This window comes from Notothenia coriiceps, unplaced genomic scaffold (assembly GCF_000735185.1).
Source record: "Notothenia coriiceps isolate Sejong01 unplaced genomic scaffold, NC01 NC01_scaffold00037246, whole genome shotgun sequence".
Classification (NCBI taxonomy): Eukaryota; Metazoa; Chordata; class Actinopteri; order Perciformes; family Nototheniidae; genus Notothenia; species Notothenia coriiceps.
In genome coordinates, this window is record NW_011369947.1 from 17,744,485 (window position 1) to 17,772,357 (window position 27,873).

Here is a 27,873-nt window from a genome sequence, read left to right on the forward strand (position 1 = left end):
GTTGCTTAGCAAAAAATCCCCAAGCTTTCAGACACGCCCACCTCCAAGATTTTCAAGATTCTTTCAAAGCTGCTGTGTGGACGGGCCGTTAGATTCACAAACCTGAAACATCATCCATTTCTTTACTGCTGGTGATGACATTGTTGTCAGCTGCTGATACTGCTGCTGCTGCAGCTTGTGGCGCCTGCTTCGATGAAAATAACTTTCTAATATCCATAACTTTTTTAGGCTATTAGCTTAAAACTCATCAGGCACTAGGAAGGATTGCTTCTTCTTCAGGGCAGGGAAGGCTACGCAGTACGCAGGCTACTGTCCCGCAGCGGCTGCCTCTCTGGTGTACTCCGGTACTGCACATTACTGCCGAGACGTTTTCAACAAAAACCTTTTTTATTTTTTTTATTCTTTTAAGTGAAACATCCGGGGCTTTTCAGAAAACATCCGGGGCTTGAGCCCAAGTAGCCACCCTCTAGCGCCGCAACTGCCTCAGACGCTGTTTCCTGCAGATGATGCGTTTTTCCCCCAGGTGGCGGGAAAAACTTTTGATTTTTTATTATATCATAACTTAGTACTTTTTTTTTTTAATGCATGCCACATATTTAACATATGTAACATTAAGCTGTCTGCGGCTCTTTTTCCTGCTGTAACTACGCACATTTCCCCTCCGTGAGACTAATAAAGGTATTCTGATTCTGAAAGTGTAAAGATTTTTTTTTATTTCTCTATAGGGTCCTTTCCATAATGCTATCAGACATTAATAATAATTTAACTTAGTCACAATCTGAGTATATCAGTGGCAAGAACAAGCACTTTTATTGGACGTACAATGGCATGGCGCGATTGCCAAATTGGATTAAATTGCAGATATTTCCATATTAGTCACTATGATAAAAAAACATGGGAAAATAGTTTTAAAATTATTCATGAATAATAGGTCTAAAAATATTGATGCTTTAACACACAGACACAAGAACGTATACCTCCTGATTTCTAACTCTTTCTAACAAAAGCTGACGGATAGTATGCAGACCAAAACATAATCACAAATAATGTTGGCTTCATATCACATTCATATATTCATATTTTGTGTTTATATTATGACTATGATGTTTTCTATGTTGAAACTTGCTTATTCTGTCATCCAATCAATGACCCTGAAATATGCCGTGGTCCAAAGAGATTAGTGCATTAAGATATTATATATGTCGAGTATATAAAAAGTTACTTTTTTATACTTAATACATTAGTGATTGGCTTCTGAAGAGAAACACAAGTCATATGTCCTCTGTGTGCCTATATATTATTATTATTATATTATCAAGGTTATATAATTCATTATATATATATATATAATGAATTATATAACCTTGTTTTTGTGCCCATGCCACATTAATGGGGAGTTAACTTGTTGTGTACCCATACTTCCATGAATGAACAACAGTAATAAAGCTTGGTGAAAATTCAATTAAATGTGTTTGTTTTTTATGTTGTTTTTCACAAGTTAAGTCTCTAATTTGAGACTTATATTTTCTTATGTTGTTTCCTTTGGGCTTTCCACTATTCACTTCCACATTTTGATTTTTACCACAATCTCTGTTTATATGATCTTGTTGCAGTCGGAATAAAAAATGAGCCCTATCAGCCAAAGCCAAAAAAAGAAAGGACTAGTGATTTTCTTGTTTCTTTTGTGTGGAGAATTCACAACATTAAGTGCTCTATAGTCATTTATTTACATTTGACCTGAGAGCTCGCGACTGAAACACATGTTAACTTGCATGTCAAATTGGATCCAGATTGTGTGTCCTCTTGAAAACGTTTGAACGGTTACAAGACCTTTGTTTCTATTTTTTTATCAGAGACACAAACATGAGTGTGCGGTGGAATAATTGGCTGCCCAGACAGTCTACAGATGTTATTTTCTTTCAACTAGTAGAGTAATATCAGATGCTGTTTTTCTGTCACCTTCTCAGATTGAGAACTGTGTGTTCTCAAGTGACCAATGCTGCTGTTAAAAGTCCAGTAACAGCTCTATTATATTGACAACTGCTACCGAAAAAGTATTGAATTGTAGCCTTTCGTAACGACAATTTAGGAATATAATTTGCACCTAATGAAAAAAAACACATAAAACACACATTTGGATGGATGTTTTTTTTACTCACAGTAACTCCCCATTTAAAAGTATTCTCTTTTTATGACAACCTCTATGTTTAAAACACTATTGAATTCTACCGTTATGAACATCAGTTCAAATAAACCCAGTTTGTTTCTAAGAAGTCTAGTTTGATATAGCTAAACACTACAATGCCCCTGGGCCTAAACTGCTGCTATCAGAGAAATGTATCCGAGTTGTAGTTACCTACAGGAAAGATGAGTTTTGGGTTTTGTTTTATTTTCCGGCAATATTACAGAATAAAAACTACAGGACAGATTTGATAAAGTCAGTGGAGGAGTGAAGCACGGACCAAGGAAGAACCCATTAAAATGTTGAGCAGGTTCGAATAACAGGGCGGATACACAAATTATTTTTCAATTTCCTTAACATTTTGGGATAGGGCATTTGGCCATGGCGGAGGTCCTTTCTAGTTCAACATGTGTACTTGTTTGGAGTACACAAATGGACCCAGTTCTCCTTAGTTCTATGGAGCGATTTTCACCTCTATTGGTTCAGTCTAATGGCAGCTCTTTTCAGCAAAAAAGTGTTGTTTAACCCAATATACGGTAGGCTACCTGCCCAGCACCAAACAGATGAAAAATTGAGCAGCAGGTAAACAAATCTGAGTTGGCAGATAAAGTGCAAGATTTTACCTCAGGAGTTGGTGGAGATCAAAACAGAGCTAAAAGTAAAAGCAGAGTACATTTTTTTGTATATAAGTCATATGGACAGGAACACAACTTCAAGTTAAGCTTTGTCTGGCTTATAGGGCCACTACAAGTCACAAGTGTGCAATGATTGATTACTTTTACTAATACATTTGTAAAACAAAGTTCGATGAGTCTTTTTTGGCTCCAGAAGGATACTCAGAATCTGATCAATTGCCTCAAGTCCAATTGATGAGGTCTGTGTTGCTGACTATTCAGGCTGAATACTACAAGACTTTAAAATGTATAATGTCTGGAGGTATAGAGTTAGAGATAAGTGAGTTTACCCGACCAAATGAGGTTTCAGTGAGGTGTGTAGTAGACATCAGAACCCAGTGAGAAGAATGCAAATAATGTATCTCTGCTGCTTTTTAAACCTACATAAATCTAAGCATAAATTGACAAGACATTTGATTATTAATGGAAACAGTTTAATAAAGATTTTGAGCAGGGAGCTTACCAAACTTACATCCTGATATTGAAAAAAAGCCAACCAAGGAAAAAAGGAAGTGTTTCAGACTTTGTGATCGCCCAAAGCTGTTTGCAGTTCGATGTTCATGCCTGTTAGAACATTACTTAGAAGCTCTTTTCTGTGTATTCACGATACTTTGAACATTAATTTGATGTGGAACAGTAAATCAATTGAACAAACCCCTGATGCAGATCCCCATCAGTTATCACATGGGCAACACTTATCAGACATGGGGTCAACAGGAAAGACATTGAACATAAGAACACACAGAGCAGGTTTGTGAGCTTCACAGCTGTAACTCTCTGCTTTTGTCCTGGATGAAGAGGTTTGTCCGAAGGTTTAGATACATGTGTTGTTGACTGTCTCGCCCCTCGGCTAAAACTGCAGGGCCTCCTCTCCCCCTTGTGCGGGGCCCCTCAATCTCTCTCTCTCTCTCTCTCTCTCTCTCTCTTATTCTCAGCCATCCTCTGTCGATCTTCTGCTTTCTCTCCCTCTCCTTTTTTCCTTCCCTCTCTTTCCCTGCTTTTCTACACTCACACAAACACACACACACACACACACACACACACACACACACACACACACACACACACACACACACACACACACACACACACACACACACACACACAGACACTTTTATCCACACCCACACATAAAATCATGCTCACATACTCTCTTGAACATGCACACATGTATAGGTACACATGCATCCACCACACACACACACACACACACACACACACACACACACACACACACACACACACACACACACACACACACACACACAGTAAGGTTCTGTGGGGCCTGATCCCATTTCATCCCTCAGGCTTTTCCATCGACAAGGGACTGGTGTTGGAGCTGGTTTCTTAAGAATATTTCAAACATTTTCCTTGATAAAAACTGGTTCTCAGACGCTAAAATTCACTCTGTTCCGGCCACTTAAACCTGCTTTTCTAGAGCCGCGGCAACCCTGAGGATCGGGGGTAGGGTGATGTCATCAGCATGTAAAACCTAACATCATTCCTAGGCAACCACAAGTGTCCTAGGAAACCAGATGTGTCGTGAGCCAGAAGGAGAGTTTTGAGGCTCAGTTTGGTAAAAAATAATAGAGCCAACGCTTTACTAGAAAATGTATTCTTGAGAAGACTGAAAAGTGTTTTGTGCCAAACCAACATGTGGAAGGAGATGGACAGATACAGCTTCTCCATAATGGAACAAATCATTCACAAAGGACTACAAGAAGTCAAAAAGTGGCCACAGTTATAATAATGGAGGGAATTCCTATTTGCTCAATCCTGTGGTCAGATATTGACAAGATGATTAATTCACTGAGAAAGTTAATGTAGCAGCGGCCATGTTTGAGAAAATGTTGCCACCAGCTACCTGAGGTTCATTTTACACATTGTTGGAACATGTTCTTCAGTATAACTGCATAATGTGTTTTTTTCCAAGCAGAGAAATTATACAGGTCCAAACAAGTTTGTACTAGACCAGAAGTGTTGTAGAAAGTGGAAATTTCTTCAATTATAATAACGTTTGGTATAGGATGCATTATGCTACCACTGTAACTTCTTCCAAATGTATTTAATCAGCAAATACTGGATCACCACCTAACTTTTTATCAATACAACATGTATAACCTATCCAATATCTGATGTAACTTGTTCAACATTTGACGCAATTGATGTTTAAGGGGCTTTCTTTCTGCACACGTTGGCAGAAGGTGGTAGCTACCAACTTCTAGCTAACTGGCAATTTGGCAGTGAAACAGATTAGCATTAGTGCAGCATGCAAGATCTGAAGCAGAGATATGTTATAAAGACATGCTACTTGTGTCATTCTCAAATCTAAAGAATCTTAATCTACCATAAACATCACAATGTAAAATTGTATCATCAAATGTATTTATCACTATTAAATCAGTATAATTGCATTACATTGGTTAATTCTATGACAGTAAAGCAAATTGCATGTAAATAAAAGAACACCACAATAAAATACAAGTTGTATTCTGGTCATAATTATCTTAACACAGTAAGAAACTCAGCATGTAGCATGTTGGATTCCCCTTATCAGAAAACGTTTGAAACGAGCGGAAACGCCTGCCAAGCTAACGTGAGTTTTTAATCGGATGTGCAGCAAGCAACACATGGAGACATTAGAGGAAGAAATCTCAAACTACGCTACAAGCCATGGCCTATTGAGTAATGTCATCTCATTATCATTTCAAAATATAATTTGCAAGAAATTCATGAAATAATCGTGCTTTAGGCTGTCGTAATTTCATGAGTTTAGATTCCTATTTCTTTTTCTAGTAGTTTAATTGATAGTAGTGGAGTCACCCATTCCTTTGAGGTATTAAGAAACAAATTCCACAAGGCTTTCACAGGAACAAATGCATGTAATCCAATGTTGAGTTAGAAAGGTGGTCATCAAAGGCGCTTGGCCTGTACGCAAGATCGGTTTCACACGTTGCTAAATTCGCAAGCAAGCGCGAGCTGCCGCCTGAGCGTTGTAGCTAGGGGCGTTCAAGCATGAATCAACAACCCTTTCCATTTGGGTTCACCTCTAAGAAAAAACACACCGGACCAGTTTGACCAAGCTCTGGCTGTACATGTCCGTATGTGTCGGCATATTTATACTTTGACACTGCTTCATAAAGACATCCACAACATTGTCAGTGTTTTCAATTGTTCTTCCTTTGTAGTAAGTACAATACAGGTTCCTTCACAGACTACATGATTGTTAACTACTTTTAGTCATAGAAACTTTGATATGCTATATATTGCCTTGTTTAGGACTGAGGTTTGTTACGTGCACTGGTGCGTAAGAGTGCGTGTTCAATATGGTGGCCAAGTGTGCATGTTTTGGCCAGTTGGGACTGTCGTTGTCATTCATATTCGCTTAAATGTTTGGGCAAATGCGCAAAACATGTTATTGCTTTACTGTTTTTTTTCTTTATTATTGGATTATCAACCACATTTTAATTGCAACGTTATACCAAAGACTTGCCAATCCATGCAAACTGGCATTTAGCTGAAAATACGTAAAATATTGTAATTTGTGACGTACACAACAACCTATGAACTCAATTATAACTTACGATTTGGTGAAATTAATTCAATATATTATGCAGATTCAGGCTTTTTAAGGCCACAAAGAATCACTCAAAGAAATGAATTAACCAAAACAAATTCAAAGGTAAAACAAAGTATGCAGCCAGAATTGTTAGCAAATAGATTTTTGTTTGCCAAAGACATTGTTATGTTGTTGAATAGGAAAATCATTACTTCCTTACAAATTAATTTGATAGAATCTCTGCTTTGTTGTGTTGTATAAAGTGGACAGTAATCGAAGGAGGCAGGAGCAGAGTAAGGGCAGATAATGTGATTTCACAAGGCAGATCCACACCCCAAAGCATTACCACTGTAGAGTATGTGACTTCAGTTATACACTGTTACTGTCATTTCCCTCACAAACCTAGTGATGCTCTCTTAACACGACAACAGCTTTTCCTTCTTTCTCAACTTGTGGAAGTGGAAGAAAAAAAACGGGATCATTTATTTGTTTCATTGGTTCCAAGCCTCATAAAGCCTAAGAAGATTATAGAGGTTGTGAAGATCATGTTATGTCACAAAAAGGAAAACAACCACTGAATTCACAACAATAAACAATAAAAACAACAAATGATAAAGAACATTGAGGCCAAGTGAATGTAATCCTTATTATGGCTGGCTAACCTATATGTTTAGGATAATTCATAATTAACTATTTTGTTTTTTTGGCTTGAGTAAACTATTTAATATATAGCTTTGAACTGAAGTACACTATCAGTATGCATATGTGTAATATGAGACATCAAAATGCAAACTTGAATAAGGGTCAGAATTGCCACAACTGGAGCACAGAAATATTGACCTGGTTAATTGGTGCTGACACGTTGCAAGAAGTATGGGAGTGACACAGTGGGTCCAGGGAAACCATAACAGGAGCTCATATATTATAGCGCAGATAAGACAGGCTGCATGACGGCAGACTAAACAGAAACACTCTGCAGGTATACATTCAGAGCTAAGGAATCTTTCCACTGCAGCAGCACGACAAAGTTGGTGACGTTCAAAGTGGAGCTGAGTGTATACCCAGGAAAAATAGTCAACTCACATGCTGAAACGTCAACCATGCTCATTTACACAACAAATACCAGTCACACTAGTAATAGGTACAGCATAGAAATGTTCTATACTGTACAGTATTATCCAACAGTAGCAGCGAAAAACAAAGGCAGCATGAGAGATAATCAGTCTTAAGTCCTCATCTAAACTACACCCAGTCTGTCCAATGCCTGCTGGCCCTGGGGATTGTGCTGGAGTTTTAATCCACTTAAAAGCAGAGGACCTCTGCTGCTGTTTCTAAGGGGCTTGACCCACGTCGCATGTGCACACACATGCACAAAAACAATCACGAATGTAGCACTATACACAAAGTCAGTCACACATACTGTAGACATAGACACACATTTTCACACATAAAGTATTGAGGTAAAATGCCCAAACGGATGCCTTCTACATGTGAAACTATGCACACATCTAAAAGGCACTCTGAGATATATTGATCATGACATTTATACTAACCAGGTTGAGTAGCTAAGTCCAGTCAGATCTTTGGATTGTCTACCTTTATCAAAGGGCCAGAATGACAACTCTAATTTAAACCTATAGAAAGCCAATGGATAGCCGAGGTACAACCTAAAGTTGACTGTATTTATTGTAGAGGGGTCAAATGTAATTGCACCATTGTTTAACTCCACTTTTTATAGTAGGTCTGCCAGAGTGTGTGCGTGTATTTGTGTGTGTGTTTAAGGGAGCTCTAAGCTCTCAATCTTTAATATCACAAGAATTTATAAAGGAATTTGCTCTATTTATTTACTCAGCTGTACTGTCTAAACTGCAAAAATATATATAAAAAACACACACACAACACATTGTTCATATTACTGTGTTAACATTTTAACTGTGATAATTTAAGGTTTTTATTATCAATATAAAATGTTTTTTTCTCATTTTTAAATGCTTTATTTTGTGCCACGGACAACATGTCATACTTTTTCTCTTCTTGCACCAACGTTTGTCGTTATCTAATTTGAAATGTACTAATTCCTTATTCTTGCGGAGGGAGGGCGAACCACTGACTTGAACAGCTGCTTCATGACCCAAAAAACTGTCAGTCTTTCCCTGGAATAAATTGTGGAATATACCATCTTTGGGTACAGGGGGGAGCTGGAAACGTGCATTTCCGGCCTCGCAGCGTTAACTTGCAAATGCATACGTTTTAGCAGCATCGAAAATTGTATCCCAACATTTTAAACTTATATTCTTTGAACGTAGGTTGTTTAAAGTGTAAGGAAGGGTGAACATGAGGCACACATTAAAGCTCAATTCACCCGTGTGTCTGCGCCGTGTTTCTGGAGGACCCATAGTAGAATCAATTCAGTGAAAGGGGAGCTTGAAACCTTCCACTCATGCTTTCCTCCGAGTCTGAGAGAAACACAGTTGAAGTGAACACACAGACCAGTCGGCTGCACTACATGCTCACAACAGGCAGGCTCCGATCACTAATACAAAACAACAGCAGTCCCTGCATATAATTATAATAACTATATAATGAGAAGATCTTCAAACTTTATGTCACTGCAGAAATGTTAGAGGAATTTCATAATGATGCTAGATAGTCTTTAAAAGTAATGGTCAATATGAAGTCACTAGTGAGAGCCACAGACATCCCTAGAAACATGTGAAGACATTTTATTAAATAAGCGTATGCGTTTTAGTAAACAGATTACGAAAATATGACTTTTTAAAGTACATACTTATGCAGAGAATAATTAAATGTTCATGGTTTTAGTCAACTTCATAGACTACTTCTTTACCTCCTGCAGATAATATGAATGTAGATACTTTTACCTTATTCACGCAAAAAGTGGCTTATGTGGAGCTCAAGAGCGGGGCATACACAGTTCTGAGCATGCATATGTATGCGTGTGAGCTCGTGCATGTACATCCGTGTGCGAGCCTTAAAGGTCCCATATTCAAATGAAACTTTATTTACAATATAAGCTTGCAGAACAAGTCAAATGAATATATCAGGATCAATGTAATAAAATAAGTCAAACAAAATAATTGTTTCTCCTGTGGTGTTAATTAATGTATATACTGCTTCTAAAATGTATGCAGCGGTACTCTTGCTGAGCACATATGCTCTGCTTCCCACTCATTTTGCTCACAAACATTCAACCGTCTGTCTTCTGCTGCTCTTCACTGATCAGCTCCACTGCGTCAGCTGGACGTGCCTTGCTCAAGGGCATCTGTTGACAGAGAGGAGGGCAGAGATAGTTGTGCACACGCTATAAATTGACACCGTCATACATGTTAGCAACACTTAATCCAGGTCAGCAAGAGCTCTGAGGGTGAATAAACTCTTGAGCAAGGGTGTAACCCGGACCTGCTGGGTGCTGCGTATGAATGAGAAAGTTAACTCTAACATTTCCTGGAAAATAAAGGTAGAAAAAGTGTTTAATTTGCTCGTCACAGAGCAGAAATCTGGCATTATTTAGGGTCAGCTGTCTGACCTTTTAACGTCCATCATGCTGCAACACCTGCTGGATGCGTCTGGGCGATCAGCTGATGTAAACCCTTTACAGTTTTACATAAAGTTTCATGTAGTTACAGTGCTTCCCCTTTCTTCTGTGACTAAGTCAGGTACAGTATTGGCATTCACATAGTAGCCTACTCACATGCTTCCTTATTTGAATATGTTTGTGCGTGTTTCGTTGGGGGGGGGGGATGCCACGCCACCAGCCCCTCTCACCAATGTCACCTTCATGGGTGGCTCCATCGTCGGAGCATCCTTCAGAATGTAACAGATTAGCTTTGCAGGCAGGGATGTTGATGAGGTCATCACTTCCCAAGGTCACACCTACACAAACCCAGCTATAGGCCCACCGGCGTTAAAGCCCCCCCACCTCTTCTGATCTTATAGAGGCTGGACTCTACCTCCTGCCTGCCTGCAAATCTGAATAAGGCAGAATAAGCCATAACCAACATGACACTTATTGTAATACTCAGACTGCCCCTTTAGGATTCCTTTACTCTGCAAAGACTTGAAAAAGGCCAGACAGTTTTAAAATTCACTCCATACGTCACTTTTAGTATTTCTAAGCTCCTATAGACTTTTTAATCCCTACACGCATATTTTTGCATGCTGCGTAGTTGCAAGCTCTATATCAGATCAGCTCTTTTAGATTTGATCACTTCCTGTGGCCATACATTTTAATGTAACATCCAATAAATTAAGCATTCAAGATAAACACTTGCTGATCTTCTGTTGCACTTCTCAGGCCAACATTCTGCTGGTGTAAGTATCCAACACTAAGCACCAAAGTCAGATCTTTGTTCACATGATAAATAATAAAGCAAAATGTACAGTTTTCATAAAAGGGATCAGTCTTTCTCAGCCTTGCCTCTTCTCTCCTACTATTCCTCTTGGGGATGTGCAACTGCTCGGCATTAGGAGCAGTGAGCATGCAAAAGATGGACTTATACAACAGCTACATCTGTGTGCGAACTAATTTCCCTCCACTGATTCTCCATGGAAGGCAAACCTCTCCGCTGTACAGTGCTTCATCTCTTTCTGTAGTCCTCTCCCCCCCCCCCTCATGAGACAATGAAAGCATTGAGGCAAATCTGTTTCCACAGCCTGTGAATAAGAGACAGCCAGCTTTGTTTTGCACACACACACATATGCGTGTGTGACAGCTAAAGAACAAATATGTTTGTGAACGGACGTATTCGTGTATCCATGTGTGAGGTGCTTGCGTCATGCGTTCACCATGTGAGTCACTTGCTCTTATGCGGGACTTTAAGTAGTGAGTAAGAGCCCTCCACTCATTCTCCCTCTCTGGGGCCCCGAACACACAACCAGAGCTCTGCTGCTTCTTCTTCTTCTTCTTCATCATCATCATCATCTCTGCACGTCGTCCAACAGGTCGCTGTGTCAATAATGAACGCTCACAATGTACAAGAGTCTGAAATTGGAGATGCATTCAAATGGAGACAAACAAACAAACAAACCACAATCGCCTGCCTATCTATTATTTCAGCAAAGCAATAAGGTAAACATGCATATTTTAACTTCACTCTTCTCTGTCAGAAATCTCAACATGCATTTCAATAATTGCTCGGTCCAGAACTGTCTTCGTTGGCGGCCTGCTGGGATAATTGCAGGTGAGCCATGGAGGAGATGGAGAGCAGCCGTGCAGAGAGAGATAAGTAAACACACAAAGTGACGTCTGCAGCTGATGACTAACACTGAAGCCACTACAGTACCCTTTGTCATCATTCAACACTGCTTAAATAAAAGGTAGCTGTGAGTAATCATTCGGTCTCAACAAAACATGGACAATTATCAATTATTATTCTATGTATTTTAATGTTTCTGTTTGTCAAGATCGGACAGATTTAGGTTGTTTTGCTTTTATATTTTTAAGCTTGGAGTTCCTTTAGGGTGCTTTTACATCGAAAAATTACATATGTTCATGTGGTGGCGTACAGCTGTTTTTTGACTTATCCCACCATCTAGTGGTCGCACATGTGCTGTTACATGTTGGAACTCCTAATAAGTGAGAGCACCAGAGGTCAGTAAAAACACTTTGCTAACACAATGACATAATTTGAGTTACAATGATGAACATATATGGTGCAGAAATACAAATTTGATTAACTTTATTTTCAGAGACACACAATTAAATATTGTGAATGCACATACAAACAAACAAAAATGAATACAATACAAAAAATGGCAGTTTTCGGTGAAACTGTGTTGGCACAAAACAATGAAAACACAATCAGAAAAGTGCTCAAATAGACAGAGACACAGAGAAGAGGTAGTGATACAACACAGAGTGAGGATTTAGAAATCAGGACACTGAAGGCCATTCACTTTGTACATTTACCATTAAAAACGCTAAGTGATTGAAACAGGTGAGAGATAATAATACTAAATTAAATAGTACCATTATCCATGATTACATCTGTAGCACCTTGTTCATTGTGAGGTCACTGTCATGCTAACAGTTTTCCCGAGCAGATGTAGAAATATTCGTCCTTTTCAGCGTTTCTGCATAATCTACATCTGCAGTACTTCAAGGGGACGATACAAATGAGATCGGGGATGTGTGAGGAGTTTTCATATTGGAATGTTTTTTTTATTGAATGCACTTAACTCTCTCTTGAAAAGCAGCACCACTTGTATTCAATACTTGAGACTTCAACAGATTTCGTACTCATCATGAGGCTCCATCCTCATCCTCCTCTTGTTCTGGCAGGCTGCCGGGACAGGGCTCCATGGTAACAGCGACGCCCATCCCGCTGCGTCCGACGGGCATGTTGGTTACGCACGTCCATTCATTTCTGTCTGGGCAGTAACACTCAACACTGGACAGGAAGCCGTTCTGGTTAAAGCCTCCTGGAGGGACAAACACAGAGACACACAAGCCACATGTTTAATGGTGCTGTAAATAAACCCCTTAGGGAGCAATTTATCTATAAGAAAAGAGTATTGATACGTTTTTTTAAAAAGGTACATTTTTCTCTTAGATTTTCAATTGATTTTTTTATCTCGATCTGATACTTGGAATTTTCCTTCGCCTCATGTATTAATAACTCTTTATATACTGTCTATTGACATGTATATAGTCTTTTTGCACTACTTTTTATTTTGTATTTTGTATTTCATTATATATGTTGCATTGTTGGAGGAGCTCAGGTCACAATCATTTCATTGCCATTTCTACACTGTAGCTTTGTGCATATGACAATACAATCTTTGAATCTTGAATCTTTACATCTGAGCCATGCTTTACTCTATTTACTTAAATAACACTTAGTCATTGAGCCACACTGAACCTCCTGACCTAACACTCTACTTAATAATCAGAAGTATCAAATTACTAACAAGTCTGTATTATTGTTGCTTCTACATGCATGTACGCAACAATCCAAAAGATCTGAACTGCAAGTCTTGTGTTATATATTAGAGACATTTCAAGTTTTATTTCAGTGAAATGACTTTAGTGTGAGCCTTATTGTGTTATGAACGGTGCTGTAACTGACCGAGGGCAAAGATGCGTCCCTGGTGCACCGTGACTCCGTGGGCACTGCGGCAGTACTGCATGGAGGCCCTGGGCTCCCATTGGTTCCTGGCTATATTGTAACGCTCCACAGAACACAGCTGGCTCAGCCCATCATACCCTCCTATCGCATAGAGGTGAGAGTTCAGACACACCAGCCCTGCAAAGACCAGAGAGGGAACTTAGTTAGACATTTCAGCAAGGTGGCTTATTCAATTTGCTTTGCTTACAGTTAGTTGAGAAGATCAATACCGCTCCGTACTGGGGCAGCAAATTAATTATTGTCATTATCACAATTGACATCATCATGTCAATTGTTCTGCCTTTTAATCCCTAGATACATTGAATAATCTTGTGCTTTATATGTCAGGAAGTAGTGGAAAATGTCGATTCAAGATTTTCAATTTCTCTTGTTTTGTCAATCGGAAATATATATCATAACATATATGATATAAAACTGAGAAAAGTAGGGATTCCTAATATTTGAGAGGCTAAAAACTGCATTTTCTGTCATTTTTGCATAAAACATTTATAAAAATGATTGATCAAAAAAGTTTCAGATTATCTTACTCTGTATAATATGAAAATAATAAAAATATACCACTTAATTATCTTCAAACCAGCCTATATGCAGCTCATTTATCAACTCATAAACATATCTTATTCGTCCAATCAGATTGGATCTCATAAAGACAGGAGTGCACACACACACTCACCCAGTCCACTGCGTATAATCGTCATGGGGGCCAGTTGTTGCCAGGTGTTGGTGTCGGGCTGGTATTTCTCAGCAGTGTCCCAGCGGTTCTGCCCATCGTACCCCCCCACCACATACAGAACCCCCCCACACGCCGCCACTCCTGCCCCCAGACGAGCCACCGACATCGGGCAAACAAAGGACCAGCGATTAGACTCTGGATCCCACCTGAAAACCAAACAGCAGTTGTGCAGTGAGTGAATGCAGTCTATGTTTAACATTCCTTAAATATGAGTCAATACAAATATTCAAATTCACGAGTCAGTGCTCCAAAACATTCAATCATTCACAGGGCAGTGGTTGAGTAAGGCAACGTTCTCCTTCTACACGAGCCGGTCAACTTTAAGTGGATTAAGTTAAGCTGGCGTTCATGTTTGGCAACTATTGACAAGCTTTATTTGAAGCCAAAGAAGTTGTCAAATCACTGCCGGCAGACAGAGACAAGAAAGATAACACGCTGATTAGTCTCATCTCATACTATAAGATACATGTCTCAACATATCTTCTTGTAGGATGTGCATTTTTTCCCAATAGTCTTAATCGATTTCGTGCTAAGAGATAAAGACAGGATTGACGCCACACCTATATCTGTCCGTGAAAGGCAGTCAGGTGACAGTTAGCATAGCTTAGCATAGAAACTGGAAGGAGGGCAAACTGCCAATGATTAGCATATATCTTTTGTATTCTATCCATATGAAAATTGACTGGCAAAATAATAAATGATGATTTTATGGGGGTTTATGTGCCACACTATACATTTCACTTAAAGTAAAACAGCAAGGGGACATTTTAAGGGGAGCTTTTTGTACAAATAAAATAAAAAAATATATAAAAAGGTGCTGGCAGGTGCTTTTGTTTTACCTTTAGACGGAGCCCAAATGGCTGTTTTTGACTTTGGGTAAAGGTATACCACCTATTAGCAGTAGCTTTATATTTAACGGGCAGATATTACAGATATATTAACACTCTCATCCAGCTCTCAGCAAGAAACTGTTGTTTAATTATTTTAGTACCGAAAGAAATCCTAATAATGTGGGATCGTGATGAGGCAAGTTGCATAATGAGTGTTTGTTCCCTGGTTAATGGTTAGATCAGTTCTCAGCACTGGGTGTGTTCCAGCTGTAAACCGCTGATAGGAGGGCGGCTAATGTTACATCACATACCCTCAAGCATTGGCAAAGTGCCCTTGAGAAAAAGCACTAAATGCAAGTTACTTCTTGAGTCAACGTGCTCTCATTGACCCCGTGCTCTGAATCCTGAAATTACTACATGTAGCAAGGCAGATTATATAAAAAATAAATGACAATACATTATCCCAATAAAGCACATTTGAACAAGGAGGTATCACTCCCTGTTGAATCTCTTACGTGTTGATTGGCTTCATTCAGCATGAATCCTCAAGAGCAGAGACTCTTTCTGCAAACCATTGTTACTATAAATGCTCTAATCTCCTTTGTTGCGTTTCACATTGAGTTCTCAATCCAACAGCTATATCATCTTTCATTATATTTAGCAGCTATTCATGAAAAGACATCAAAGTGGCTTCTGATGAGTTCTAATATTTCTCTTGTTACCAGCACCTTTTAGAAATCTATACCCTTCAATACAACAAGGGATTGATGTTACATTTGAAGCACATTTCAAAAAAGCCAAAAGTACGATTGTAATTTGTCTCGAGTCTATTTGATTTGAAGTGATTTGAAACTGATTTATGACAGCATTAAAACGTCTCCCTGTTTGATGGTGGCAGCAACAAAGATTTAAAGCTTTCCCCGCCTGATCGACATTCCTGGTAAATGTCTCAGCATGTTTTCAAAGAGCCTGTGATGTTGTCTAATTAGGCTAAGTGGAATACCTGCAAACTTTTTGACTGCTCTTTAGGTTGCCATTCATTTCATCTCTCTCATGCCATTACCCATACTTACACTGAGGTAAATGCACTTAATCTAAGAATGTGTGAGGAAATGCGTGCTCATTGAATTCATAGTAGTAAATACGATGTCATTAAAATCAAATTACATCTCGAGAGCCTAGTTAAATAAATGAATCCTCGCACACGTCTCACCTCTCCACCGTGTTGTGATGTGTGGAGGCCTGGGAACCTCCGAGAGCGTAGATGCAGCCGTCCACCACGCCCACCCCCACCCGGTTCCTGGGGGTGTTGAGCGAGGCTCGCTGGCTCCACTGGTTGGTCATCGGGTTGTAGCAGCACAGCGCGCTGGACTCCGTGTTGTCCTGCAGCGACAGGTTCCTGCCTCCGACCTGAACACAGATTATGTCAAAAACAAACACGTGCCCAACAAACTTGAGTCCATTTAGGTATGACAGGTGAAGGAATAAAAGCAAGAAAAATAAAGTGGGTCAACTAATTTCACTCTTAGATATTACTGTGATGGAAACTTCTGAAGCAATGGAGACAGGACTCAGAGAGACTCAGGGAGAGCTGGAACTTGGAGGCCAAACACTGATGGTGTATTATGGAGTTAACGGCCAGAGAACTGACAAGACAGGTGCTGCAGCCACGAGGTGACACAGCAGTTGCCAAACAAATTCTGAAGATCTCTACCCCAGACCTATGTATTTAGCTGGTTCTGAGAGAATAATCAACATTGTGCATAACAAGATAAAACCATTACACCTCTACCAGCTGGCGCCAACAGGCAGGAATAAGGAGATAAAACACTGAGAGCACAGCACCCAAGGTTGCAGGCCTTTGCTCAGTGAGGGCAGTACAAACTGATAAACTGGATCAAAGGTATGGGGCTAGGAAAATATTTCGAGAACAATTACATGTAAGGCAGGTTTATTATTATAGCACCTTTCACCACAAGGCAACTGTTAAAATTGGCATGAAAGTTGCAAAGATATGAACTTAAGCTTCCCAGTTTTATATTTCACATTTCATTATGTATCCGCATAATCATGTTTTTGAGTGTCATTCAGAAAGTAAAAGTCTCTGCAATGTTTTAAAATGTTTCTTTGGTAGTGTGAAACTACTGGTGCAACCTACAGTGTACAGCAGGCCGAACAGCGCACAGGCCCCCAGACCACTGCATGGAGACCCCATGTCAGCCAGCCTTAGCCACACATTCCTCCGCGGGTCATAAGCCTCCATGGAGGCCAGTGAATGCTGCCGGTATCTGAACAGAGAGGAAATGGTTCATATCAAATGTATCTGATTATAGATGTAAGTACACATGAGAGAAAAACCCACAAGGAAAGGCCAATGACTAAATCAATCATGTCAGTCAAAACACACAAATTAAAAAATAAAACAATCTTAATAACTGTTTTAGTCTCCCCCAGTCTGACACATTAGATAAGGCCTAGCAAGAATGTTCATTAGTCAATATAAGAAATATGTCTACATTGATCGTTATGGTCTAAAATAGTGTCTTCCAATAAGAGTGTAACCAAAGCAAAGATGTGGAGGACAATATTCCTCATAATTACCCGCCGGCCACATAGATGAGCTGAGTGCCGCGATTAGGGCCAGGAGGTAGCTTCCTCAATGTCATATCCTGAAAGATTTTAGACAGGAAGTCCTTACAGGAATTGGCCTGGAGATATAAAAAAAGGGCAGAAATGAGTGGGTAACTTAATGATGATTGACACGACTTTTAAATATAACAGTTTTTACAGAAATAAATATTAATAAAGGACATAAGTCAATATTTATAAGCACACATCTAATTTATATGTTCATTTCCATAACCATCCAGACATAACATAAGGCTGTAGTTTACCTTGCTGAGGATGGGACAGGACATGAGCTGGTTCTTTAGGAACTTAGGCGGCAGGGCGTAGATATGGACCGCGTTCAGGAGGGCGTGCAGGTACTGGGCTCGACCCTCCATATCCCAGCGGACCCAGTCTGTGCAGGCCTTATACACCTGGCATGGATTTAATTAGACATGTTAATACAGTATGTGATTTGTTATTTACATCTAGACACACTCTTTTCAGAACGTAGACAAACAGCATACAGTAGGTTCTACGTTTAACCTATTAAGCATTAGATGACTGTTATGTGACAAATAAGATAATACACAGAAAAAAATAATGACTCCAAATTTACCATTTCAGTATCATCAACTGATACTTCTAACTCTTCTGTATTGTGGTAAAAATGTTGCTATTTAAAAAAAAAGACCTGATTCTCTTATTAATTAACTTAATTACATACATAATTACAGGACTTGACACTTGACACATGACACATGAGCAAATCTGGACACACATGTCTGTTCAACGCTACCTCTCCACTTTATAGTATTTATAATATTTTAACTTTAGTTAGATTTTTGTGCATTTATATTTTGTGTATATACATGTGCTACTTTCTAAAACGTATTCCTCTTTGTTTGTCTATGCATGCACCATTTACACCAAAGCAAGATTCTTATTCTTATACATTTTTAAACAAACAAGTTTGGGGAAAAAACACATTTTGCTCAATTGGAGCTAAATGATGCCTTTACCAAAGCAATTAAAAAACCAATAGAAACAATAAAGAGAAAAAAAACAAGATAAGAGTTGAAATAAGAGCAGAACAATGACTGCAAAATTATCTTAGATTTCTGCCAGTGTTTCAATAAGTTATTTTAAAGCAACACACCTCGGACTCGCAGAGCACCTTGAGGCTGTCCTGGCTGATGAGCTCCAGCAGCTGGCAGTGAGAGAGGCTGAAGAACTCGTCTTCTTTCGTCACCTAGGACACAAGAGCACGGTCACATGAAGGCATTTGACTACTGAATCTTATTTTCTTATGCAAAGTATTATTCCAGGATTAATGTGAGCTGGTAGGTAGGCGTAGAAGACACAGATGTAGCATTCACATAGAAAGATTTCCAAAAAGGTGCCTGGGAAAGGGAAAGAAATTGCAATGTTCTGGCAAAAAGTAAGCATGAAGTACTTTGATGCAACCGATTACCTGACCCTGACAACTGGTGACTGCACTGTTCCCACAGTTATCAAAACACAAGAGCAACATATAAAGCAGAGTAGCAACCAATGAGATGTGCCGATGCTATGGCGTGACTAATTTACTTTGTGCAAAAAACTGAATATAATCTGTAAATCTCTAAAGCTTCTTTGGTGACTTAATACAGGGCAAGACATTATAAATTGCCCGCTGGCCCGGAAGCGCTATGTAGACCCCCCGGGCCAGCATAACGTACTAAAAATATTGGTTTAAAAAAAACAAAAACAAAAAAAGTAAGACATAAAATCTCATTGTCCTGTAGTATTGGTATTCTGACTAGCAATTTTGTTAAATTGTTTCGTTTCTTCACGCTAAAACATAGTGTTTCATGAGTCGGTTGGTTGTTGGATGAAAAGCAAACAGCTGTTTGCTGCGGAGCCTTCACTACAGACTTTCACGCAACCTAACCATTCGCCAAAATGTTTTTAATACCACCGGTAACCGGACAAACGCCGGGCAAAAAAAATCTTCAAATAAAAGAAAGTCACCCGAGGAGTTAAAGGAGAGAAGATGAGAAGAAGAGGGAGAGAAAGTTTCAGCCACACTGCCTTGATCGATGGAGTTGGTTTCATTATGATGATATAAACAAGGTCTTTTGTCTGCTCTGTACATCAATGCCGACCTATGCTGACAAGTAAGTGAAGAGTAGAACATATAAAGGTATATTGGCTTCAGGGAAATGTCCCAGCAGTTTAGGAGAATGAAGGTTCTAATCTAATCTATTACATAGCCATTACATTTCTAACTCCTGATAATGACAGGAAGGCAGAAAGTGTGTTATACAAATAATAATACTCATAGCTGAAATGTCACCGACTTTTTTCTTAACAATGACCACAATATAATTATGTATAAACCAAACATATTGCAACAATTGAGGAACATGAGGAAGAATGATGATTCAAATGTCGAGACAAGTAAGTTTGTGCATAAATTACTATTGCAACAAATGTGTTCATTTTCTTCATTATTAGAGTCGATGTTTTGGACGAATGCTCTGGGCCAGTGGTTACAATGGTGGGGCTGCTGATAATGAAAATCTGCTGGCCCGGATGTCTACCCCTGCTTAATGCCTGATACGTTACTGTTCACGTTAAAACAATCCTCATCTGTGAGACCTGAAGACACAATGATACAGCTTTAAAACTGACCCTATGCCTGTCAGGGGCTTTGGCTCACAAGAACAACATGGCAGGAGTCTGTTTGCACTTTTTGTATTAGCGCCTCACCTCACTGAAGTGTGTGTTGATATACTCTCGACTCCGCTGTTGCATTTCGGAGCAGCCGATCTCCTCAGAAAAACGGGCGATGCCATGACACTTCAGCAGGCTCATGTGATTATTGAGGAATCGCAGCATGCCCTGGCCACGTCCTCCATCTGATACCTTGTAAAAAAGAAATAGGAAATGGCAGCATAATAATAAGAATAATTTTCCCGAAACGTTTTTTAGATGCAAATAAGTGTTTGATCCTAAAAAAGAGCATCAGAATACAGAAAATACTGTGTGCTGCTGTTTGATTCTGTATGTTTACCTCATAGCAGCCATAAGAATGTGCAACACACACTTCTCTCCCACTGTGATGTGGGAGGTGTAGGCAAAGTCAATAAGTATTCCCACCACCTGGGGGCAGACATCGCGCAGAGTGACCTCCGAGGCGCGACGCTCTTTGAAGTTGCTGGTGAACATGGCTCTGAAGTATGGGCTGCAGGAGGCCAGCACCACCTTGTGAACCTGGGGAACATGTATTTTTATTTATTAGGTTAAAAAGGAACATTGCATTCACTTTTAAAATACATTAAACTGCATGTTGCAGGCAGTGGGCTAAACAGTAACCTCAAAAGTATGTATTGTTGGTTTTGTGATTTGTTGACAAGCTCTTACTACATGAAGTCAGTGTCAGGGCTCCATACTATTCTGGCAGTAGAATTATTGACAACAATGCTACCATAATATCTATAGAAAATCACAAACAGTCAAATTCCTATTTTACTTATGTGAGATTTAAGAGATGCTGGAGTATTTACACAAAATGCAACACATAGATAGTATACTGTCTCACAAACAGGTAAAAGTACAATTCTTCTTTGTCACATTTTAGGGTTTGTGCAAAATTAAAATGTCTTTACTGAGTAATAATGTATTTAAAATGACATTGACAGTTGAAAGCGTTATTTTACCCTTCATTCTTTCTCCAACCCCCACAGTGTACCTTGGATTATTTTTGAAGGAGACAGGGTCAAATAATCACATCACACCTGAAGGATCCATGTGCACCTGATCTCTTCAAAGATGTCACCGTGTTTCTACTCAAATCTTCTTAGAATTTGAACAGAAAACTCGTAGAAGAATCTGATAAAATGGCATGAATTAGTTGTCTCACCTTGAAGTCCACCGTCCTTTCCTTGTATGTGACGTGCAGCACGAGGTCACACAGCATCTCCTGCCGTCTGAATTCCTCCATGACCTCCAGAGATCTGGAAGCGTGGGTCTCGACGTTGTAGTCAAGATAACCTGAACCTTGCATCGAGGGGACGGCGATGGCCGAGAAATCAGAGTCCCGTGTGGGCCGTTTCTTCCTCAAGGGGCAATGCATTCTGGGAGAGAGGTAGTCCAATGTTTCTGAGTAATAACCTCAGTCTTACAGTCTTGTAACGTTTTTTGTTCTTATCCCATTGGGGTTAGACTTTCTGAGCTGATGCCATTTGTTCCTCCATTTTGCCTCAAATTGAACACACTAATTTATTCAGTTTGTAGAAATGTCCTAATTATTAGGGACGGATTACCGGTACTATCCATTGGTGATCCTGGAAACAACCAGCAGGTAGAGGTAGAAGTCCAGAGAAAAAACCTGTTGCCACATCAAATACATTCACCTCAAATGTTTCCCTGCACAGATACGGCGGGTAAACAAACTTGCAGACTGATGGTGAACCACATAATACTCCCTCGTCCACAGATCCAGGCTCCAACATGACTGACTGAGCCTTTGAGTCAAGGTCAGAGATTTCCCAAAGCACAAGTCAAACCATCATCGTTAAATCGCTGTAAATCCAGATTTTACAGGTTTCAGGCTTTTGAAAGTCATCCATTCTGACATTTCAGAGATTCCTCTGCAATGTACTGCTCCACATGAAAAAAGGGGAAGTGGTTGTCAAATGTGTATAGCTGCACAATCCGATATATGGTGGCAGAGATTTCTTTAACTTCTGTTGTGTTGCTTATCCTGCAAAAAAAAGAAAAAACAGAGTTAGTTAAGAACATTGAGAGACTTTTAGTGGTCTGAGAAGAAGCTAATGCAACCAGAAATCAAATGGCAATAAGAAGTTTCCCCCTCGTGTGTGAGTGTGTGGGTGTATGAGCGTCACTAACTCAAGGTTTCACTTCCTTGCAGCTAAAACAGATAAGAAAGATTCAGCTTTGTGCCCAAGGAAATGGCCTTTCTGTATTTAGCATGGTTTATTTTAAAACATTCTCAGTAAATAAAACGTCTAAAGATAACATAAGATATGCGGTAAGAAAGGCTTTCGTTACAAGCTGTATTCTGACCAAATGTCTCCTCTTCAGATTTGATATTGTACGGCATTTTTAACATGCTCACTTGACAGGTTATATCTAATTTCATTTTTTTTGATAGACCAGAAATATATAATCAATCCCAGTAGAGCCACAACAGTCAGAAGTTGAAAAAGCTAGATCAGCCTGTTGGGGAATCATTTGCCCTGCATGTCCTCCTTCGCCCTCTGACGCAGCTTGAGCAGCCGTTATCTCCCATAAGGAGGGGCTGCCCGAGCATATTGTTGATGTTGCCAGTTTAAGACCGGGCAACTGTCTGTCAGAGATAGTTATTGTCGTGAGACACCTGGAACACATCCTTCTCGGGGTGTAGATGACCCCGCCCGAACCATAAGCAACAACAAATGTGATTCAGTGTCCCCAGCTGTTTAGTCTATCTATTGAAGAATGTTGATTATTACACTCTGAACTAGTTCAAACCTGGAGCTACAGGAGGGTTCTTCAGAATTGATTGTGGCATCTCCACCGTGTGGTCAACTCGTGGCCCTGTGACATGTCTTTTGAATTCTCCGGCCGAAGCTCCAAATAGCCCGTCAGTGTTTGGTTGCCATCAAAGCTCCAGCTCTCCATTGTGTCTCTTTGAGTCCTGACTCCAATTGCTTCAGAAGTTTCCCCCACTCAGTCCTTCATACATCAACTGGATAATTTGTTAATCAAGACCAGTTCAAACTATTTTCCTTCCTTTCTTCTTCAAAGATCCTGGCCAAACAGGAGACTGCAAATAGAGCCAAAGTGTCTGAGTCACAGAGGAATGACTGCAGCCAGCGGCCATATCCAGAACACACATTCACACTATTTAAAGAAAAACAAGGTATGAATGAATTCATGCCAGACACTAAGCTGACCAACCGCAGCAACATTTCCAAACACTCCTTATCTTATTTCTGATTAAATCTCAAGGGTTACTACATTTGTTGTTGATTGAAAGAGAAGGCAAATAAAGAATGCATTACAAAGACCGGTAGGATTTCTGGTAAAAGTTTCTGATTAGAGTTATTAGTAGACCATGTAACTACTTTTGTTGACCCTTATATCCGAGAAATAATTGAGATTTGATTAGGACTTTTAAGACAATGTTATTTGACTCATATATAATGATAATAAACATAGGACATTAGCAATGTTATGTGAATGCAATATTAAATATCCTATACATAATTGCTCTGTAATGAAAATATATTATGATTTTATAATTTAGTTTTCTTTCAAATGTCGTCGGGTCCTAAATTATTGTTTTTTACATTTCTTTATAAGATTTATAAAGTATGGCCGCCAGTAGTGTCGCTTACAAGGCTAATGATCCAGTAGCATAACAACATGGGCTCTCTGAGTGCTCACTATCGAGGGTCGTGGTAGTTGCCGGTTAGTTTGGAGGTAAGCGCCGCGCTCCACTCCGTTACCAATCTTAGAGTTGTCAGTAACAAGAAGGAGGAGCGAGAACAAGGTGAATATAGGTTGATATTTTTCCCGTTGTGCATCAAACTAGCAATCAGGAAGTTCGACCTGAACCCAATAGAAGAAATGGGAGGGGGTCATCAAGTTTTGTCAATGACACCTTACCTTCACATTTAGATGAACATTCCTATAACAAACAAGCACCAGGAAATATCCAGATCTCATCCACATATCATACCATTAATCAATAAGCTAATTATTGTGACAGTAAGTGATCCAGAAAAACAAATAGTTCTCAAATTCCTACGCCTATTTCTTATTTATACTTTCTAAGTTTGGACATATTATTATATTTAATGGCAATGCTTTAAGAGTTTCCAACAAATTCCAGCGTAGAAAGTCCAACTTGCAGTGTGTTTTCCTTGGCAAATTGTTTCTAAATACTCAGTAAACACCAAAAAAGAACGCACTGGAGAAACACTGGTGGTCGAAAGTCAAGAGATCATATTTCTGTACAAAAGTACCTTGCTGGAAGTCAGTCCGGAGCAAGTCTTGAAAACATTACAAATCCAGAGTATATCCAGCAAACATGAAAATATCTGCATTCCTCAGAGTCTTACTCGCTGCTACGGCTAGAGGCCGAACCAATCAGCTCTGGAGTTGGAGGGCAAGAAAATCCCCCTGTTATTCTGCCTGTAAGATTGCATTAGCCTCTCTTATAATCAATAACAACAGTTGATCTAATTGTAGCATGAAAAAGAAACACACCGATCCTACTAGTGACCGTTTTAGAGTTGCAGCAAAGTGACAGTTTATAACTAACCATTTGTTATTGTTTTCTGTATCACCAGCATCTATCAGATATGGTGTTTTACTGAGAAAAACACAAGGAGGTTTTTGCTAGTTTGTTCTCTTGGTTGCAGCTTTACAGAGTTTCACAACCGACTCTGTACCCTCGCCTCTAACTCTACAGCCTGTTTGCCGGTCATATGACCATAAGTGTGAGACAGAACAGGGAGGGAGAGTGATGCAGAAACAGGGAGCTCTTAATGCCAATATACTGTACAGTGAGCGAAGAAAAAAGGAGAGACATGACAGGAGTGAAATGACCTAAGATTTAACTGAAGGTAGAGTTAAAAGCAACATGAATACGGTAGATCTCAGTCTCCATAAAGGGCCATTGTGCCTGGATATATCAGCCTGTCCAACTCTTCGGATCAGGCTTTAAGGGGGTTAACAGAATTACTGCGAAAACACTGTGCACAGGGCCTGGCTAACATATGAGGCATTGCTTAAGCTTGCATGAACACAGCGGTTGGTTCGAGCAGTTTATTGATTTATATGAACTATCAATGTGTGTGTGACCTAATGTCTTGACTGTTCACACCACAGGTGATACTGATTGGTTTTGTTATATTATTTCATCAAATGGCTGGTTGGAAGTGAGAAGAAGACCATGCAGATAATAAGTGCTTCACTTATAGAAATGCCTCTTTGATTCATTTTTTAAATGATATCAGAATGTGGTGTTCATTAGGTTAAATATTCACTTTAAGCACATTCTAAATGAGAAGAAATGGGAATTATAGCAGAACTAAATATGTGTTGTTGTTGTTGGAATCAAGGCTGATTGTTATTCATAAATCACAGGCCTGGATTAGTGCAGAATTTTAATACGAAACAAAAGCGAGGCAGTTAACCATTTACAGACAGTCTCTGTTGGCAGATGGCGAACCGCAGAGCACAGCAGTTTGGGAACACGTCAGCATGTGCAGTCAGCTTGGACCTAAACGTCCAACATGCAGGACTTTGTATAGGAGTGAAGACACTCTTACTTAATCTTTGAAAATATGTTTTCCAAAAAAGTGCTGAGCAGTTTCGTAACAGAAGTGACACGAGCTCTTCTGCCTTGTCATCTTTCAAATGGGGTCAAAGGTTTCTGATGACATGACACGTCGCTTTTACTCTGAAAAAAGCGCTTTTTTGATCAAACATATTTAAGGGATATTGAATGATATAGTAGTTGGTGTTTTGGGAATTAAATTATAAAAAGCCTCCTCTGAAGAACTCTGATGGTAAGAAACTTCAGTTAAGGGATGAGCACTAAAAACTGCAACGTAAAATAACCTGACCTAACCTGAAATAACCAGATTTATTGATATATTGAGAATTGCAACGCAACAAAAATCTATTGTTCAATGATTTATAAATAATTGTTCTATATATTTTTTTAAATACTGATAGGATCAATTGAAAGCCCAAACATATAAAGTTTACTCCACGAGAAACAATAATCAGTGAATTTCCAGCTATAGTTTAACCGACTTGTTTTTGAAATTATGATTATTTGTGGTCATATGATTTTCATCCTCTTAAATGTAGGCTATACTCATTTGAATCTTTTTACGTTTCGGATTGGTGGTCTGACAAACCATTTTATGTCAAAATATGGCTCTATTGGAATTTATATTTACTTTTTTGATTTGTTAAAAGACCAAACAATAAATGTATCAAGGATATATTCATAAAATTCATGGATTTTAAAATACTAGTGCCAGTCGTAATTGCATCCTTCTAGGGCTGCAACTAACAATTATTTTTGTATAAATGTGTTAATTAATAGGTTTGTCTATAAAAAGCCAGAAGCTTGCTGGTTTCCTGAAAACAAAATCTTCAATTGTTGCTTGTTTTGTTTCCAAAACATCCCAAGATTAAATTTCCCAGGGACATAAAGGAGGGAAAAGTAGATTGCCAAATGTGATTAGCTGAAACCAGGGAAAGATTTAAACGACTAATCGATAATTTCATTGATGTCAGTATCCATTTTCTGTAATTGACTTATAGATCAAATGACTAGTTGTTTCAGCATTTTAAAGCGTTATTTTCAATGAGGATTTTCCAGAAGCGTTAGACTCTCATTATATGAATGACAGACAAACCATGAACAAAACACGAGCAGAAGTTTCAATTCCTCTTTACGAGTCTGCGCACTGCGGAGGAAACAAACCGAATGGTCGACAACAAAAGTATAAACTACCGGATATATTAGCATGGGATATCGTGTACAGAAACACTGCTGTTATCCACAGAAGTAGCACAACATCGCCACGAGTGCTGCGGAAAAACCCTACACACACGAAAATGATGTTTGCATTTTACAGTGATTTTCCCACAAAGGGCGCGTGCACACAGCACATGTAACCGACTTTAAAAACAGATTAACTCACCTAAAAAAGCACCAGTTTAGCAGCTGTTAAACTCCATATAATGAGAACAACACGGGAGTCACTTCGGGGAGTTTTCCGCGCGACAGCAGGAGGCTTTCCCGGGTGCTGGTTGAAGCTTCACGCGCTGTCAGGAAACCAGCAGCTTCACATTAAAAGTGTGAATGTGCGGAGCTGTGCGTGTCGCTGCTGCTCTGCGTCGCTGTGGGCTGACTATCCAGAGACTGCGGTGGAGATGGTGGTGCTGCTGGTGGGGAGGAATTTGTGCATCAACATGACTCTGCAACTCTGGAGTTACACTGCTGACACTGTGAGGGAGGGGAGGAGTACGCATGTACAGAAAACTACAGGGCAACAAGTCAGGGGCAGCATTCCTCAAACTGAAACTGAACCTCGGCCAGAGCAGGGCTGCTGCTGGTGA

The 27,873-nt window shown here is 39.4% G+C and overlaps 2 protein-coding genes across 2 annotated transcripts in view; both read right to left on the reverse strand.

The window, feature by feature from the left end:
• The window catches only part of LOC104965963 (gamma-aminobutyric acid receptor subunit alpha-6-like), a 599,227-nt gene that overhangs the window by 364,284 nt on the left and 207,070 nt on the right, over nt 1-27,873 (reverse strand). The window lies entirely within an intron of this gene.
• keap1a (kelch-like ECH-associated protein 1a) lies at nt 12,093-27,862 on the reverse strand. The gene is given in 14 exon segments (XM_010795027.1): nt 12,093-12,856; nt 13,504-13,680; nt 14,237-14,442; nt 16,340-16,536; nt 17,285-17,414; nt 17,728-17,834; nt 18,021-18,167; nt 18,893-18,985; nt 20,488-20,609; nt 20,612-20,643; nt 20,792-20,991; nt 21,641-21,854; nt 22,044-22,483; nt 27,456-27,862. Coding segments are annotated over 12 exon segments (1,803 nt in total). The 5' UTR covers nt 21,854; nt 22,044-22,483; nt 27,456-27,862; the 3' UTR covers nt 12,093-12,677.